The sequence below is a fragment of the Mustela lutreola genome, chromosome 6 (genome assembly GCF_030435805.1).
Source record: "Mustela lutreola isolate mMusLut2 chromosome 6, mMusLut2.pri, whole genome shotgun sequence".
NCBI lineage: Eukaryota > Metazoa > Chordata > Mammalia > Carnivora > Mustelidae > Mustela > Mustela lutreola.
In genome coordinates this window covers 46,229,369-46,248,390 of record NC_081295.1, presented here as the reverse complement: position 1 = coordinate 46,248,390, position 19,022 = coordinate 46,229,369, and the positions used below count along the sequence as shown (strand labels likewise).

Here is a 19,022-nt window from a genome sequence, read left to right as displayed (position 1 = left end):
GATATGAAATTCTTTGCAGGTAAATGCTACAGTATTTGGGAGAATAATCTTAATTTATCTTGTTAATCTTAATTAACAAACATAATATATAACTTTAGCTTTTTAAAGTCACAACACATATTAGTCAATGAGGAAAAGTCTAAGAAACTACATAAGAGTGCAGCTTCCCTGAATAGCTCAGGTTCCAGGTAGAAAAATATAACCTGAGATTTAAAAAAAAAAAAAAAAAAAAAAAAAGACCCAACACTGGTCTGGGAGGATGTGATAGTTAATTTTCTATGTCAGTTTGGCTAAGCATGGTGTCCAGAAATTTGGTCAAACACTACTCTAAATATTTCTGTGAAGAAAATGTGTGTGTGTGTGTGTGTGTGTGTGTGGGCATGAAAGTAATTTTCAAGTGAGATTAACATTTAAGTCAGTAGACTTTGAGTTAAGCAGATTACCCTCCATAATGTAGCTAGGCCTCATCCAGTCAGTTGAAGGCTTTATCAGAAAAGACTCACTCGTCCAAAGAAAGTAGTTCCAGCAGACTACTTTTGGATCTGACTATAGCATCACCTCTTCCCTGGGTCTCTAGCTTATCAGCCTACCCTGCAGATTTTGGACTTGCCAGCCCCCACAATTGTGTGAGCCAATTCTTTAGATTAAATAAATCACTATACACACACACACACACACACACACACACACACACACACACACACACTCCCCTTCCTCTGGGGAGCTCTAATACAGAGGTCTAAACGGTAGAAAACATAAATTCACATCCCAGCTCTAGTACTTAAAACTGGGTGATCACTGAGTTTCCTTGGAATGATTGTTTTCAATTACAAAATGAGTGGATTGAAAAAAATCAACAATTACCAAACGTTAATGATTTCACCTCTGTATACCACAACTTAACCACTGTTTCCAAATAAACATGAAATGAAAATGTACATAAAAATAACTTTAGGTAAGCTATTATTCATTTATTCATGTTAAAGTTAGTATGAGCATACCAATTAAGTAGAAATTAACAGATGTTGTTCTGATAGTTAAAATCCAAAGTACTTTCCATGGTAGAAAATACTGGAAAGAATCCTAAGATAACACTGAATTCAACAGACAGATGGCATTTATTTGGCAAATTATCAATAAAAATTAACTTCTCCCAGGAGAGAAATAATATACTTACAACATTTTCAGCTTTTAAAATAAATTACCTCATTTCACAGTGAAAATGTTTTACTTCACAAGGTAACACTATTTTTACAAAATATGATAGCCTCCAAATTATTATGAATGTCATTTATTCAGCCATGAGTCAATCATATTAGGACTAGGACTTACACTAGTAAATGAGAAATTTCTTTTCTTAGAAAAATGTAGAATTCAATAATTTCATACGTAATTAAATAATCTGGAATTCTATCAAATATTTTATAAATTTTACTTCTGTGGATGTAAAATTTTGGAGCTAAAATTGATTATTTCAATTATGCCTTTTATTTTTTTATTTGTTTTTTTTTTTTTAAGATTTTATTTATTTATTTGACAGACAGAGATCACAAGTAGGCAGAGAGGCAGACAGAGAGAGAGGGGAGAAAGCAGGCTCCCTGCTAAGCAGAGAGCCCGATGTGGGGTGCGATCCCAGGACCCTAGGATCATGACCTAAGCCGAAGGCAGAGGCTTTAACCCACTGAGCCACCCAGGCGCCCCTCAATTATGCCTCTTAATAGTTATATACATTTTTTAAAGATTTATTTAGTTATTTGAGAGTGAGACAGAGAGAGAGCACAAGTGGGAGGGCAGCGGAAGAGGAAGAGAGAATCTCAAGCAGACTCTGCATGGAGCACAGAGCTGGACGTGGGGTGGATCTCAAGACCCTGAGATCATGCTCTGATTTAAAACCAAGAATTGTTGCTCAACCAACTGTACCACCCAGGTGCCCCTAAACACTTCAATTTAATCTATAAAACTACCTAGGCATACAATAGCCAACCTTTTTAAGGTATATAAAAGAATTCTTAGATGATAATTATAGATTATTTTGTCAAGAAAACTGATGAAAACAAATCTTCATATTTCAGAAGCATACCTTAAAGGCACATAGGAAATTTTGGAAAGAGTAATACAAGCAAATTCTAACTGGGCAATTTCCCTTCAACACTGATTTGGGCAGAAGGAGCCAGTAGGGGAGGCAGAAACAGCGCCTTAAAGAAAATTTTTACTAATAATGTCTCTAGTAGCTAAACTGCAACTAAGTTAAATATACAAATATATATATATATATATATATATATATATATGAGAGTTTAAAAGAATATACAGAAAAACAAATAGTCTGAAAAAATTACAAGAAAGATTAGATCAGAAGGATGTAATTAAGTAAGAAAACGTCAACATTAAACTTTTCATCCATCAAAATTGGAGAAATGTTGAAACCAAAACATTGTAGCCAGGATACAGCTGTGTAAACTGACATGTAATTTGTGTGTTTGGGGAAGGGAGTAGAATTTTGGTGAGCTGTGTCATCAAATCACTTTAAATTTGTTTAAAATAGTTTTTATTTGAAAATATATTATTTTTAATAATTCCTAATTGTGATTAAAATTATCACTAAAATCTTTTTGAATTAGAAAATAGGGTTATTTGAAATGAGGAGTGAGATATTCCGGAATACCTGGAATTCTTCATCTGTAAACTGCTCTTTTAAACATTCACTGAATTTTCTAGTTAAAAGTGACCTTAGAATTCAACCAGTTTACAATCACACTCAATGCAAGAATGTCATTTATAATGTAAATGACCAGGAGATTATCCAAGCCATGTGAATATTTCCAATGAGGGAGGGTAAGGAAGTCTATTCCAATGTCATATAGTTTTAGTTATTAGAAAATCTTCCTCTATATTGAAATTAAATCTGTACCCCCTGTAATAATGTCCATCTGATTTTAGCTCTACACTTGAAGGCTCAACCATGCAAGCATATACTTTTTTTTTCTCACATGTAAATCTATCAAAGAATTGAGGACTTAGCTATATCCCTTTCAAGTCTTTTCTTTTAGCTGAACTACTTCTATTTCCTCCAACCCTTTCATATATAGCACGTTTTCAACAACTGTCACTGCTTTGGTCACTCTTTTCTGTCTGCCAACGACCCTGAAAAGTATGGCATCCAAACTAAACACGATATTCCAGATGTGATCTGGGTATGTGACGTAAAGAACTACTGCCTCCATTTGGAAAAAAAAAAAAAAAAAAAAGAAAAGAAAAGAAATCTTTATTCTTAGTAATAAAGATGGGGATTTATAACCCCTCTTAAAAATTCATAATGATGCCCTAATTAATATGTTTTCATAAACACTACTGGAGATAAAACTTGGCAGTTTTTCTTAATTCTCTGTATGCTGTGTGGAAATTTAAATCAAAACACCTGGATGTACCACACAGATGGTAGCAGAGTTATTTTTGGACCCTAAACTTACATTTCCATTCAAGTTTTCCACACTTAAAGTCTCTACATGAATACAGAGACTTGATGAACTGTTACTTTACACTTTAAAAGGTTTACAGTAAAAGATAAGTTTCACTGCCTTGCTAAGGAGATTTATGTCTATGCATATGCTCAGATAATCTTTAGATCATGATACGTAGAATTTATGTTTGAATCATACCTACATTCTTCCCATACTCCAAATTCTTTCTAATTATGGCAATACTTAGGAAAGAAGAAAGTTTGGGATTTGAAACTACTTCTGGGCACACACTGTATTTCCAGGACTAAGATACAGGATATTCTACCTCACTCCACTCAGCTCAAGTCACAGACATTTTCCTAAATAGAAGCATTTAGTGTGCTCAGAAAAAAGAAGTTAACTTGAATTACTAATTTTAGAAATCACAAGATCTACATCTCCATAATAAATAAAAAACAACTTTTTGCAAATAATTATCTCCAAGAAATCAGCTGAAGTAACAAGAGTCTTGAACTAGTACAGACATTCCGCACCTCACTTGTTTCATATCTTTGGGGGAAAAAAATTTCCAACACATAGTACTTTTTCTCATACTTTACAGTTGAGTAGATGCAAATACTGAGCCTATCTCAAGGGAAATGAAGTCAATTAACATAAGAATATTCTGAAGTAAGTATAAATCAAGATCAAAGGCTTATTGCTGTAGATAAATGGTGAAAAGTTTATTAACATATAATATTAAAATGATTGCTTTTTTAGAAGCATTAAAAATTAGCTATTCCCTTAAACTTCAACTATTTGAGTTTCTAGAGATATAGAAAATTTCAATACAGTAAAAAATAGAAGTTACAAACTAAACCAGGGCTTAAAGCCAAAAATATTAATTCCCTGGTTCTCAAAAGTCTCCTAAATATCTCTAAATGGTCTAAAGTGGTTTGACTGAAGAAAGCCAAATCCATCGAGAATAGTCCTGATCCATCTGAGCAGCTGTCCTATCCAGGACGACTCAGAGGGGTAGGACCTGCTCTCACTCCTTCCCAGAAACCCCCGTAGCCTGGGGAGTGAGGTGATGGAGGAGAGCAGGAGAGCTATTAACTTCTGGAAGCTAGATCACTTGACTGTTTATATCACAACAGTCCAGTAACAACTAGACAGCATTAAACTACTGAAAGGTGCCACAGCCTTACTTCAAGAGTTCAACAGTTCCTTCACAGCTATCAGAATTGTCTGTGAACCCATGTTTCTTTTCCCTAAGCAGCTTAAACTCTATTTATAAATACTGAGGTACTGAAGTACTTACAGCTTAGCAGAGTGAAATTCCCATCATATACCTGTACAGCACATTATAAAAATAGATTATGTTTAAAATCAGGTAGATTTAATATGAGAAAATTTAAAAACAACATGAAAGTGTCCATTCTAAACTGTTCAATAATAGTTATTATCATTCAAATCTGTACTATATCATTAGAATATTACTGGGTTAAAGGGGTGTTTAGCCTTGGGAAGGTTTCTTTTTCTATTGATTCCCTTTAAGCAGCTTTTCTTACTGCTGTTTCACAGATTAAATGACAAAAGCAACACTCTCACCATGTAAGACTACAAAATTTGCTGAACTTTTGGCACAAATGCAGAAACTGTTTCCATAGAGTAAATAATCGCCATTTCTTTTTTTCTAATCAGTTGCTTGCTTGTTTGTTTGCTTGTTTATTATGCTCCACACCCAGTGTGGAACCCAGCATGGGGCTTGAACTAATGACCCTGAAGATCAAAAGTTGGAGGTTTAACCAACTGAGCCACCTAGGCGCCCTTTATTTATTTATTTTGCAAGTAATCTCTACACCCAACATGAGGATCGAATTCACAACTCTGAGATCCAGAGTTAGATGCTCTACAGAGTGAGCCAGGTGCCCCAACAATCTCCATTTCTAATCACAGTCAAATCATGGTATGGTTATGACTTTCTATATCACAAGGTATTCATCCTCATACAAAACTGCACTTGGGGTAATAAAAGCTTTAGTCCTTACAATTTAAGTCACAAACACTCTAAGACCTTTCTGGAATTCTGAAGGAAATATGTATGCAAACAAACTCTAAATGTAGAAAAACTATTTTAGTATTTTGTTTTGGTTCATCTCATTTCCTTTTATTCATTTCTCTAAAATTTTTCTGGAAAAAAAAAGAACAAAATATAGAATATCTTATTGACTGACTCTCTGACCATTAGTCTTATTGCTAAATTTAGTCATTGTCAAAATCAAAACAGGTATCATTTATGTAGCTTTTGTAATGTGTGAATTTAAATAAAAGAAGCTTTACATATATTATCTATTAAGTTCCAGGTCCATACATTTAATTGCCTACCAGACACCCCAACTTGGAAGTCACACAGACAGTTAAAACTTAAATGTCCTGGGGTTCCTAGTTGGCTCAATCGGTTAAGCATCTGCCTTTGGCTCGGATTATTATCTCAGGATCCTGCAATCAAAGCTGAGCCCTCCATGGGGCTCCATGCTCAGTGGGGAGGGGAGTCTGTTTATCCCTCTCCCTCTACCCCTCCCCCCTGCTAATGTTCTCTCTCTTTCAAATAAATTAATTTAATTTAATTTAAAATTAAAAAAAAAAAAAAACCCTCAACACATCCTGAAAAGAATTTTCTATCTCCCTTACAAACATATTCCGTTATTCTGAAACTGGGTGAATGATACCATCATCCATTTGGTCATCAAGAAACCTGGGAGTTATAATAATACCAGCTACTACTTGGGAACACCTACTTTGTGTCAAGAATTATGCAAGGTATATTACCTATATTAAATCTATTGTCCCCCTCCAAAAACTTGTAAGATAGGTATTATTCTAAGAAATCTTATAGTAAAGAATCCTGTTTAATTTCAGGTAATTCAACTTTTCTTTGATTAATTTTAGCACTGAATGCTTTTTTCACCCTACCTTGTGGCAAACCAATTAATGGTACTAATCAGATCAAACTCTAGAAATGCCTTTTTTTAAAAAACTGTCATCAAACTGCTTATTGTTTTTGCCAAAGTCATATTAGTGATCTACTTGATAAAGATGAGTAGTTAAAAGGAGCATAATATGAGTTTAAAGTTGTATTTTCTGTGTGTAATTGAAATTTTACTTCCTCATAGCCTGATTCCTTAGTGTAAGTCCAATTTCTTTCAGATCAATTATTTATGAAAATTTACCTTTCAGAATAATATGCTTAAATAGTAGGAGAAATAAAGAACATACCAGTACTTTATGTTTTGACTAGAGTAATATTGTTACTCTTTCTATGAGGCAGCAGATAACATATATTGATTCAGCACTAACCAGGCACTAAGCTTAAAAGCATGGTAAATACAGGAATAATTTTAAAGGATGATCCCTTTTCTCTAGATGCTTATACTCTAGTTGGGACTAAATAAAGAGTAAAATGCCAACAAGAGAGACCAAGAGGAGAAAAAAAAAAAAAAAAACTGAGCTCACAGAGCAGATTGTGATTGCCAAACATGGGGGGTGTGAAGTAGGTGAAATGGGTGAAGAGGTTCAAAAGGTACAAATTTTCAGTTATAAAATTAGTAAGTCATGGGGATACAATGTACAGCACAGTGACTACAGTTAATAATACTGCATGTAATAAATAATGCTGCATATAATAAAAATGTACATTCAAAAGTTGCTAAGAGAATAAATCTTAAAAGTTCTCATCAAAGTAAAAAAAATTTCTTGTAACCAGGCATGGTGATGGATATTAACTAGACTTACTGTGGTCATTATTTCACAATACACAAAGACTGAAACTAATATGTTATATGTCAATTATACCTCAGTAAAAAATAAATAAGAAAAATAAAATCAGACCAAGAGTACTTTGATAGAGTATTAAAAATACCAAAAATAGCAACATGGTTAATTGCCAAAAGCCTGGTAAAATGATAGGTACCTAATCAGAGCTTATGAGAGAGAGAGAAATGTTTCTTGGAAAGTATAGTGTAAAATATAACAGGTAGAAATATTTCCAAAGAAATTACATAAGTCTGCTTTTAGTTGCCCTTTATATATATCTGCACTATCAATTCACACAAAATTTTCCCTTAAAATAAGTTTTACAGAATACGAGTAATTTAAGTAACACAGTAAGCTCAGCATTCTGCAAAAATACAAAAAGAATCATCTCTAGTTCCAAAAATCACACCTCTACCTACAAATTAGCCACAATTAGGTGTGCTGACATAAGCATATTGCACTTTCAAATACTGGAAATTCTGCAAGAATTGAAATGTTATGAGTACATGGGAAGAAGATAATCCAAACAAACTGGACATTCTTAAAAGTCATTATCCACAACATCTTGAAAAACCCACACAAAGTATCTATGGCAAAGAAAAAAGAAATTCCACCCAAGACCAATAAATGGATACTCCAGCATCATACCTTAGGGGAAAAAAAAAATGCTGGAAGAGCTATCCATATAAGAATTTATTTTTGGATACCTAGACAGACTTTAATACCATATTCAAAATGAAAAATAAATATCCAGCCATAGAAAAATATCATATTGTGACAGAGAAAACTAAAAGAACCCCATGAAAAATTGCTTTATTCACTCTTTTTCCTGCTTCCACTCTTGCTGAGACATGCACCTCAGCCCTTACACACGTCATATAGAACACAGAATAGATGTCCTGCTCGTAAAGGTCAACTATTTAATGATTTCTTTGGACTCTTCGAGCACAATAGATAACATCAAAGGAGTTACTACTGAGCAGGGTCATCATGAACATTTTCTAAGACCACTGACTCCACAAGACCCTTGGCTGCAGGGCACAGATGATTTAGGGAGAATACCTAAATCCTATTCTTTGTTCCCGATTATCAAGAAGACATGTGTACGGACCACCAACCTCAATAAAAATTCCAGGCTCCAGGCAAAGACAAGACTCACTCTTCCTTCCTTTTGCAGTCCCCCAGAAGCTCTGTCAGTATCTACACTCTTTCTATACCTGCAAAAAACTCTGCTCTCCCCCTCTTGGCTCCAGTTTGATTTTATCCTGCATGAAATTAAGGTCCCTCTTGGCTGGTCCTGTAGAAACTTCCCTCTGGGTCCTCAGAACCAAGCAGTCTGCATCAGTATCATAAAGATAATATTTAAAATTCTGAGATCAAAAGATCTACCTCTTTGCAATGGTATTAAGCTCAGTACTTGAACTACTATCCCCTAACTTTCACTTATTATGTTCCTAATTGCTACCACCAAATACACAAAGTAAATGTAACAAGAAGTATAATACTCCTGTTCATTTTCTGAATGTCTTAGAATACTTGCTGTTGCAGCAGGAAAGATTTAATAGACATTTTTCGATTTCGGCTTTAAAAAATAGTCTACTTGCTAAGGTCTGAAATATCCATCATTACTCAAACACAATCACAATTTCCTTTACAATTAAATACAATGTATAAATATATATGCCACATGATGTATTTTCAAATAGGTTCCTTTTTTTACAATTATGGGAGAAGTCAAGAGAATTAATCTATTAAGAAACTTCAAAATCATCAGAAGTTTAGCAAGATATACACATTAAAAATCAACAAGACAGGGCTGCCTGGGTGGCTCAGTTGGTTGGGCGACTGCCTTCAGCTTGGGTCATGATCCTGGAGTCCCGGGATCAAGTCCCACATTGGGCTCAGCTCCACGGGGAGTCTGCTTCTCCTTCTGACCTTCTCCCCTCTCATGCTCTCTCTCACTGTCTCTCTCTCAAATAAATAAATAAAATCTTAAAAAAAAAATCAACATGACAAAAAACTGCCATAAAGAGATCATATAGAAATAGTTTTAAGAACTTTACTTTTTCTGTCAGTAAAGCATTCCTTTACCTAAATTTCAAATACTGTGGAAAAGTTGAACCAATAAGATGAATATCTCCACCTACATTCAACATTGTGAGTCTTCTGCTATAAATGTTATGCTACCTCTTCCCTTTCCCTTTATGTATCAGTTAATTTAATTTTTGGGAAATCCCTGTGTAATCAAATACATTAACTGTTCTAAAGAAAAACAGATGACACTAAGTCAGTTAAATGCTATAGCTACCCGTATCTAAATTTAGTTCCACTTGCCAATGAATGGGTTCAGACAAATCAGGTGTTATTCCAAATGAGAATTTTTTAATATTTTGGCTTTCAAATTTAAAATTTAAAAATGTAGATAAAGGATGGTGGGCTGTAGCTTAATCCCCATGTTACAGAGGAAACTGGAGCATACAAAGGGTCAATAATTTATTAAAGACTAAAATAAGTAGCAAAACCAAGTACAATGAAAACAGGCAATCTTGGTGCCTGGGTGGCTCAGCTGGTTGAGCGACTGCCTTCAGCTCAGGTCATGATCTTAGAGTCCTGGGATTGAGTCCTACATCAGGCTTCCTGCTCAGCAGGGAGTCTGCTTCTCTCTCTGACCCTCTCCTCTCTCATGCTCTCTCCTGATTCTCTTGCTCTCAAATAAATAAATAAAATCATAAAAAAAGGAAAAAGAAAACAGGCAATCTACTCCAGACACTATACTTGTAATCCCAGCTCCAGGAAGCCTCCAATTCAACAGGAAATCCTCGTGATTTTATCTGTCTAGAATAATTCCATAACCCCTAATTCCAATGCTGCCCTAATCTGAGACACCATCCTCTCTCACTGGGTTTACTGCACTAGGCTGCTAACCAAGCTATCTGATTCTTCTACCCGTTTAACGAAGAGTAAGAACCAGTGTTCTTTAGCCTACAAGAAACTCCAGGTTCTGTACCCTCTCATTTATTTTCCATCAATGACCTCCCCTACTTCTCTCCCCTCCCTCACACTGCCAGCACACGGCCTTTCTGCTGCTCCTTGTCCCCAGGTATGTTCTCCCTTACGGCTTTGGCACTGACTAGTCCTCCTGCCTGGCACACAGTTCCTTTTGTATCTACATTACCACCCCCTCACTCTTGCAGTATCATTTCCAATTAAGCCCTATACTGTAAACTTTATTTAAAATTGCAACTGCCCCCCCCACACACACAAAGTAACTGGCACTCCAAATCCCCCTTTCCTGCTCTAGTTTTTCTTTTTAACATTTACTACCTTCGAAAATTCTGGACAATTCACTTATTTTTTATTTCCCTATCTCTTCTGCTCTTAGATTTTACATGTATACCAATACATCCTAAGCCCTTAAAAAACCATCTAGTACATAGTAAATGCTGAAAAAATAATTATTTCCATTGAGACTTTTATGTCAACTTCAACCCAAATACTTTGAGCTATACTTGTCTACATCTCTTATAGTTGTTAGCATTTCTCAGGATCTCACAAAAAGTTATAATTTCAAAAAATGCTTAAATTACATTTTTTTAACAGCCAAGTGTTGCATGCTCATGCTTTTACTAAGATTGCTTATGTAGAAATATACTTTATAGACATGGAGAGATGTTCATGACATCACTCAGAGAAAATAGGCAAGAAAGAGTGTATATAGTATGATCACTTATATATGGAAAGAGTATGTATTTGAATTTACAGGTTTTTCTTGTATGACGACATTAGGTATTTTTAAAACATTTCTCCTTTCTGTATATTCATATTTTCTAATTTTTCAATAATGAGTATGTATTATTTGTCTGATTAACAAATAAATACACTTTTTTGCCCCCCAAAGATTATCTTCACAATATAATTACCAGCTAAATTCTCACTCTTGCTCTATGAATAAAATATGTATTCACTGTTAATAAAACTGTTTTATAAATGCAATCTAGATATGTGCTACAAATGTAATTTAAGTGACCATCTACAGCTATTTATCTAATTACTTTCTTTATACAAGGGATGATGTGGCTAATTCTTTTGTTTATACAGAAAGTAATGTGGCACAAATGTGCTAAATATTACCACTACATCAATATATCTATGGGAAATCCACATATTCAATCTAACTTTCAGATATTAACCTTGAAGTACTCTTTTCAATGGCAGTACTTTTAATAGGCTTTTATATTTGCAGTATAAACTTATAAACATTTCTTTTTTTATCTTTAAAGTTAGAAGCACAAGTAACATAAATATATTCAACTTGAACTTTGGTTGTTGTTGCTGTGAAAAGTATTAATATTTACTTCAATTGATCCCTGTTTCAAAAGTATTTAAAGTAATGTAATTAACAAAGTAAAGCTATGGATTTAGAAAAACTGTATTCTATATTTTACACATCCCGTTTTTTTAAAAACACATCCTTAAAGGCTATTACTATTTTGCTAAAGGAAAATCAACATAAGAGTTACTTTAATGCCAAGTCTTAATTTAGAAAATACATTCACTTTTCAGAAAGGTTTGGAATCCTTGCTTTAACTTCTAAAATGTACACATAATGGTATTAAAAACTCTAAGACAAGCTTAATAATGATCAATTACTTTCTTTCCAAACAAAAAACAAATTCAGTTATTGTCTATAAAAGGAAACCTAAATTGATTTGTAATACTTTTCCATGATCTTAAATCTAGAAAGAAAATATTATTTTTTTAATATTTGTGTATATTTATATCCGAACTTCTTTGAAATGAAATTTGACTTAGGTTTTTCCAAACTTAAAATGCATTCAACAATTTTTTAAAATTATTGCAAAAACTTTACAAAAAAATAAATTCACAAAGGTATTTAACATGAAAGTTTACATACCTTGGCTTCCGAAATGCTAAACTATATTGCTGGCAAGCCAGACCCACAGTGGGGGTATAAACAATAGGCATGAATTTCTCAATGTCAGACATTAGCACACTATAAAAGAGCTTTTCGTTTCTGTCCTGAAGATCCATTAAAAGTAGATACCTGTGGAAATTGGACATAATGAGATCCATATTCCAAAAGTCATGAAACAGATGCTTAGAAATATAAACATTTTTCAATAAAGTATTTTTTACATCACATAGAAAACAACTGATCAAAAAAGACTTTAGAAATATTCTTAAACACCTCAAAGAATGAAGAACCATAAACCTGAGCAACTGTCATTCAAACTTTAAAATCATTGCTAAAACAACACAGTTTTATTTAATACCTGGAAAGACTTTATCCCTATTTTAAATTGAAAATACCACTAGGGATATAATTTAAACATTAACTTAACTAAGTAAATAGACTTTATCCTGTAACTTGTAATACTGAATAACCAAGGGAAATGACAAGTAGAAAATAAGGAATTTAGTAAACCCTAAAAATTACTAAAGTAGGCAAGTTCTTATTGATTGTATCAAAAGGGCTTTTTCTTTCTAGAGGCATTTCTAACCCAAAGTTCTCTTTCTAAACATCAAGCTTACCATGTTACCTGTAACCTTTGATAATTCATAGAATAAAGCCCAACTGCTCACTACAACTTAAAATAGTCTTGCAAAATTGTACTTAATCTTACTAGCCTTTTTAAGTTGATTTCCATTCCCTAGAATAGTTGAAAATGCACAGAATGGAGAGTCAGAGATACAAGGATTCTAATGTTTGGCAAACAGATGGGTTGTACCAAACCCTTAAGCATTTGGGAAGATGATGACTGACAGGCATGTTAAAACTGATTTAGTAATGTGGAAATCATCAATCCTAAATCAATAATCAATTCTCAGACCTCATCTTATTTTACCTGTCAAAACATTGACACAGATGCCCTTCCTTGGAGCTCAATACCCTCTTGTCTTCTGGGTCATCATATTTTTCTTGATTTTCCTTCTGTCTCACTGGTCATTCCTTTCCTGTTCCTTTGTTGCTTCCTTCTCTTTTCTGAAAGCTCTCTAACTTCCATATCTAATATATAAGGAAATTAGGTTGGCTTTACCTTTAACATATACCCAAAGTCTAAACACCTTCATTGCTACCATCCTGGGTCTAACCTCTTACCTGGATTAATGTGATAGTCTCCTAAATATTCTTCTGGCCTACATTCTATTCTCAACATGCAGACAGTCTTCTTGAAATATAAGTCAGATCATGTTGATCTTCTGTTCAAAACCTTGAATAGTTTCCATTTTACCCAGAATAACAACAGAGTCCCTTAATGGCCTTCAAAGCCATTCATAATCTGTCTTCCCCTCATCCCCTCCCAACCTACCATTCTCCCCTGCCTCATTCTGCTCCAGATTCAGCTTTCTGCTGACCCCTGAACACACCAGCTGCAGAACCTGTTCCTCAGATTTCCTCATGGTTAATTACCTCCCTGCCTTTGACGATTCCTTAATGAATCATCTTCTCAATGAAGTCTTCTCCTGATTGATATAACAATATAACAACACAAACTGACCATCCCAACCCTCAGCATTCTCAGCCCTTCTTACCCTACTTTTTTTTTTTCATCAGCACCTGTCAATTTTTAGCATATTAACTTACTGTTTTACTACTTAGTATTTAATAATTTTTTAAAAATAATTTACCTAAATTCCATGAAGGCAGAGATCATGGTCTATAATCCCAATATCTTAAAGAGCACCTGACAGTCAGTCAGTTGATGCTCAATAAATATTTGAGGAATAGCCTGTGGTAAAACATGAATGTGACCAGCTCTTAGGAGGTAGAGGTAAACAGCCCAGGAAAAGAATATAAAGTAAAAACACTAGAGTCTGAAGGATAGACTTATGGAACAAATGAAAAGGAGTATAAAGGAGTTTAAGAAGCAGCAAACATATACATTAAGCACAGGTCAGCCTCTTTCCCCAGCTGCCTCTGTCTTCACTAATGAAAGGTAGCCATGGCAGGGGTGGAGGTTATCCATGGGCTCAGCAACATGGACTTCCATTCACCAAAGCCAGCCTCGCTACAGACACTCATGAACACTCCATCTGCAAGAACAGACCAGTGCTGAACACCTGATAAGGCACCACGGGGGTGATCAGCAATCTACCTGGTGGCAGACTACTTCCTTCATGTAAGGGGTGGTGTTAGTTCTTACTGGAATAGATACTCTGGTTACAGATCTGCAAACAATACTTCTGCCAAAACTACAGTCCAAGGATTTACCGAATGCCTTAAACACCATTATGGTATTCCACACAATACTGCTTTTAACCAAAGAACTCAGTGGGCCCATATTCATGGAATTCACCATGTTTCCCACCATCCTGAAGCAGCTGGCTTGACAGAACAGCAGAATGGCCCTCTGAAGTCTCAGTATTAGCACCAGGTAGGTGGCAACCTGCAGAGCTGGGGTGAGGTTCTCCAGGATGCCATATATGCAGAGAATCCGTGTCCGCTATATGGTGCTGTTTCTCCTACAGCCAGAACTGAGAGGTGGAAATCAGAGTGGCACCACTCCCAATAACTCCCATGACCCACTGGCAAAATTTCTGCTCCCTGTCCCCATGAACTTATGCTCTAATGGCCTAGAAGTCTTAGTTCCAAAGGGAGGAATGTTTCTACCAGGAGACAATGACTCCACTGAACTGGAGGTGAATACTGCTGTTAGCCACTTTGGCCACCATACGCCTCTGAATCAACAAGCAAAGAAAAGAGTTATTGTGCTGGATGGGGTGACTGATCCTGACTACCAAAGGCAAGTTGGACTGCTACTTCATCGCCATCATCATCATCAGTATTAGTATTATTTAAAGATTTATTTATTTATCTTAGAGAGAGAGACACAAAGAGAAGAAGAGACAACACAAGCAGGAGGAAGGGCAGAAGGAAAGAATCCTCAAGCAGACAGCCAGCTGAGCAAGGAGCCCCATGCGGTGCTCGATCCCACGACCCTGAGATCACGACCTGAGCTGAAACCAAGAGTCGGCTGCTCAACGGAGTGAGCCACCCAGGTGCCCCATCCACTCCATTTTTATTATTAATCTTCAACCCCCAGCAAAAAGGAATGCCTTTGGACTGGACTCTGTTTGGAGTTCCAACTGCAACTCATCCCTTGGTTTCCAGCCTGCCACTCCACCTACAGATCTAGGACTTGCCTAAACTCCATAATCATGTGAGCCAATTCCTTAGAAATAAGTAAGTAAATAAGTAATCAGTCAGTCAGTCACTCAGTCTCTTTACATAGAACCAGCAGAATATGTGTATATTTTGGTCTTTTTCTCTGGAAAACCCTAATACAAACACTTCTTAGGCATGGGTTTGTTACCTTTTCCAAACTTTGCAATAATATTTTGAAATAACTATTATTTCTTTAAATCCACCAATAAAAACCTCAGGTTTAGAGAGTTTCGGTGCCTTAATAGGAAAGGGCCAAACCACAAGTACAGGGCACAATAGACAACAGTCATGGCAATGGTTGCAATAGGTGGTTTGCTTAAGGCCCCTCATGAAACACAACCAGAATTTCAACTGAAGACTACCCAGTTCAAGGTAGGGAACAGTATTACCTTCATCTTTGTGCAAACACAGAAACTGGGTTCTAAAACTAACTGACCCAAATCTGCAGTCATGTTAGAACCAAGCTTGGAAGTGGGAAAAGTGTACTTTTATCTACAATGAACCTAAAGTCTTGACTAAAAGCTGCTATGTCCTGTTTTATTCTGTGTAAAAGGGCATTTCCTGATAACTCACCTTCACAGTAACCATCTGATCACAAGGGAAAAGTAGTCTCTTTGAGGATATATTTAGAAATGAAAATGTTGTATTATTCGAATGTTCTTACCAAGGGTAAATTTTTGTTAAAACATCATTGTACTTATGGGGCGCCTGGATGGCTCTGTTGGTTAAGTGTCTGCCTCTGGCTAAGGTCATGATCCTGAGGTTGTGGGACTGAGTTCCACACTGGGCTCCCTGCTCAGCGGGGAGTCCAGTTCGTCCTCTCCCTCTCTTACTCCCCCTGCTTGTGATCGGTCTCTCACTCTCTCTCTCTAAAAAAATAAAATCCTTAAAAAGGGGTTGCCTGGGTGGCTCGGATGGTTGAGCATCTGCCTTTGGCTCAAGTCATGATCCCAGGGTCCCAGGATGGAGCCCCGCATCGGGCTCTCTGCTCAGCGGGGAGCCTGCTTCCCCCTCTCCCCCAACCCCGCTCATGCTAGCTCTCTCTCTTGCACTCTCTCATGCTCCCTCTCAAATAAATAGAGTCTTCAAAAAAAAAAAAAAAAAACATAGTATTTATAGGTAAATTCTCAAACTTAACTGCTCTTTCCAAATCACTAAATATTTTAACTTTCTCATCCCATTAAAAAAATAAACTAGACAACTGCCTAAGAGAAATATAAAAATCATCTTCAGGAATGTGTTACCTGTCAAAGTCAGAGGTCAGACGCTCAAAATTTTTAATTACTCTAAGAACCTGGATGTCCTGACTGATGAAGCAAGGTGGCAACAATCCGTGAATATTCAACTGCTGTCTCTCTTCCAGGGTAAAAGCCAAGTCCTATGGAGAAAAGAAAAACAATAATTTGAAGGGAATAAAACCCAAAACCTATATACATATACATACACATAAAGTCCAACAAATACATGAAATTAAAAATCAGAATTAAAAATACATGGTATTATCTAAACATGGCCATTCAATTGTGAGATCATGTCATCTCTCAATACCTCAGTTTCTCATCTTTCAATATTAGAATACTATAATATTTTCAGATCTGTGTCATTCACATTGTCAATTTTGAAATTAAGTAATTCAGAAAATGATGTAAAGATATGCAAATGAAAGATATAAATATTAATAATGTTATCTAATACATAAATAAGTAGGAATTATAAGAGATTTTAAAATTATGAACATGAGTAGGTTACCTATAACCTGCTGTGCCTTCCCCTATAAAATAGATTTAAAAATGCCTTACAGGGCGCCTGGGTGGCTCAGTGGGTTAAGCCGCTGCCTTCGGCTCAGGTCATGATCTCGGGGTCCTGGGATCGAGTCCCGCATCCGGCTCTCTGCTCAGCAGGGAGCCTGCTTCCCTCTCTCTCTCTGCCTGCCTCTCCATCTACTTGTGATTTCTCTCTGTCAAATAAATAAATAAAATCTTTAAAAAAATAATAATAAAATAAAATAAAAATGCCTTACATATAATTGAGGCATCTGTTCCAACACTTGTCTCTCAAATTATCTCCTACTATTCTTTTTTTCAAATTGATGCTTTTTTTTAAGATTCTATTTATTTATCTGATTCTATTTATTTATCTTTCGTTTCTAAACGAAAGCTAAATATAATAAGCTATTTATTTATCTGAGAGAGGGCGCATGCATGAGAGAGAGAGCACACGCATAGGGCACAAGCACAGGAGTGGCAGAGGAAGAGGGAGAAGCAGGCTCCCTGCTGAGCAGGGAGCCCAATGAGGGGCTGGATCCCAGGACCCCAGATCATGACCTGAGCCAACAGCAGATGCTAACTGACTGAGCCACCCGGGCGCCCATCTTCTATTATTCTTATTATACTCTCAGCTACACAAAATTTTTCACTGTTCCATAATACAGCAGTCTTTTACTCTTTCATGACACCATGGACAAAAATGTTTTCCTTGCTTTTTGCCTTTGAAGTCTAACCTCAAATGCTCCCTCTTCTCTAAAGCCCTTCCAGACTTACCCAGTATGCCCATTAGAACCCTGTTATTATTCTATGTTGTTTACAAGAACACTGACTGTTTTATAAAACCTGAGGCTTGAAACCAAGCAATGAAATATAACTGATGGGTGGAATAAAAAATCCAGAATGGACCAAAGAGATTTGCTGGAACATAATATGAAGGGAAGTAATAGCAGAAAAACCTCAGTAGTCATTAATCTGGGAGAACAGGATGTACAGTTCTCCTGGAGAGGACTCCTCCTGGAGCTACCAAAGCCGGGGGCGTCTCTGAGTAGACTGACGACTGTTCCCCTTGGTCTGGCAATAGTGTGCCAACATGATGATGATTGTGTCCACTCACTGTAAACGTGCCTGTTGCTTCTTAGACAACCAGGATGGTACAACGTGTTCACTAAATTTGCACTGGGTGATTCTGCACCCATCTCTTCTGCCCCTGAAAGCTTCCTGCAATGGCAGAAGAGTGACTCCTGAGTATTACTCTGGGAGAAAGACAATTTGGCTCATCCTGGAGGTAGACAACACAACCAGCCTCAGAAAGTAGGTGAAGAAGATCAACAGACAAACCACTGTTTCTTCTAATTTTTTATATGTTTAGGCCCATTAATTCATGTCACTGGCGGAAAGCTTTATGTTTGATTCAACTCCTGAGTCGGGGGCAGCCTGAAGAAAGTCAAATGAGACCCCTGGTGGAGCTCTCTAAATTCCAACAAGGGCTAGCTGGGACCAGTGGCTTGAGAACCTCCAGGACAAGAAACTGCTTACAATCTTGACTTCTCAGAAGGTCCCCAAATGTCTCAGCACAGGTGGTATCCAGTTCCCAGTAAAAAATCTCAATAATACAGGAACATATGTAAAAAATAGTAAACTCCTAAATATTATGCCTTAAAAATCTGCCTGCAAAATAATAATCAAAATTATCAATATTCTGAGGATAAGGCTTATTATCAAAAGCACTAACATATGCTCCTGCATTCACTTAATATTGGCACTTAATCATTTATTGGTATATTAGTCTTTCTTTTGACATAAATTTCCCAT

At 36.1% G+C, this 19,022-nt stretch overlaps 1 protein-coding gene across 1 annotated transcript in view; it reads right to left on the bottom strand.

Moving 5' to 3' along the window:
- The window catches only part of ME1 (malic enzyme 1), a 203,760-nt gene that overhangs the window by 163,038 nt on the left and 21,700 nt on the right, over positions 1–19,022 (bottom strand). The window contains exons 2-3 of the mRNA XM_059177184.1: positions 16,689–16,822; positions 12,172–12,321 (exon numbers count right to left, since the gene is read on the bottom strand). Of these exons, the coding sequence (XP_059033167.1) occupies positions 12,172–12,321; positions 16,689–16,822 (284 nt within the window). The remainder of the gene's footprint in view (positions 1–12,171; positions 12,322–16,688; positions 16,823–19,022) is intronic.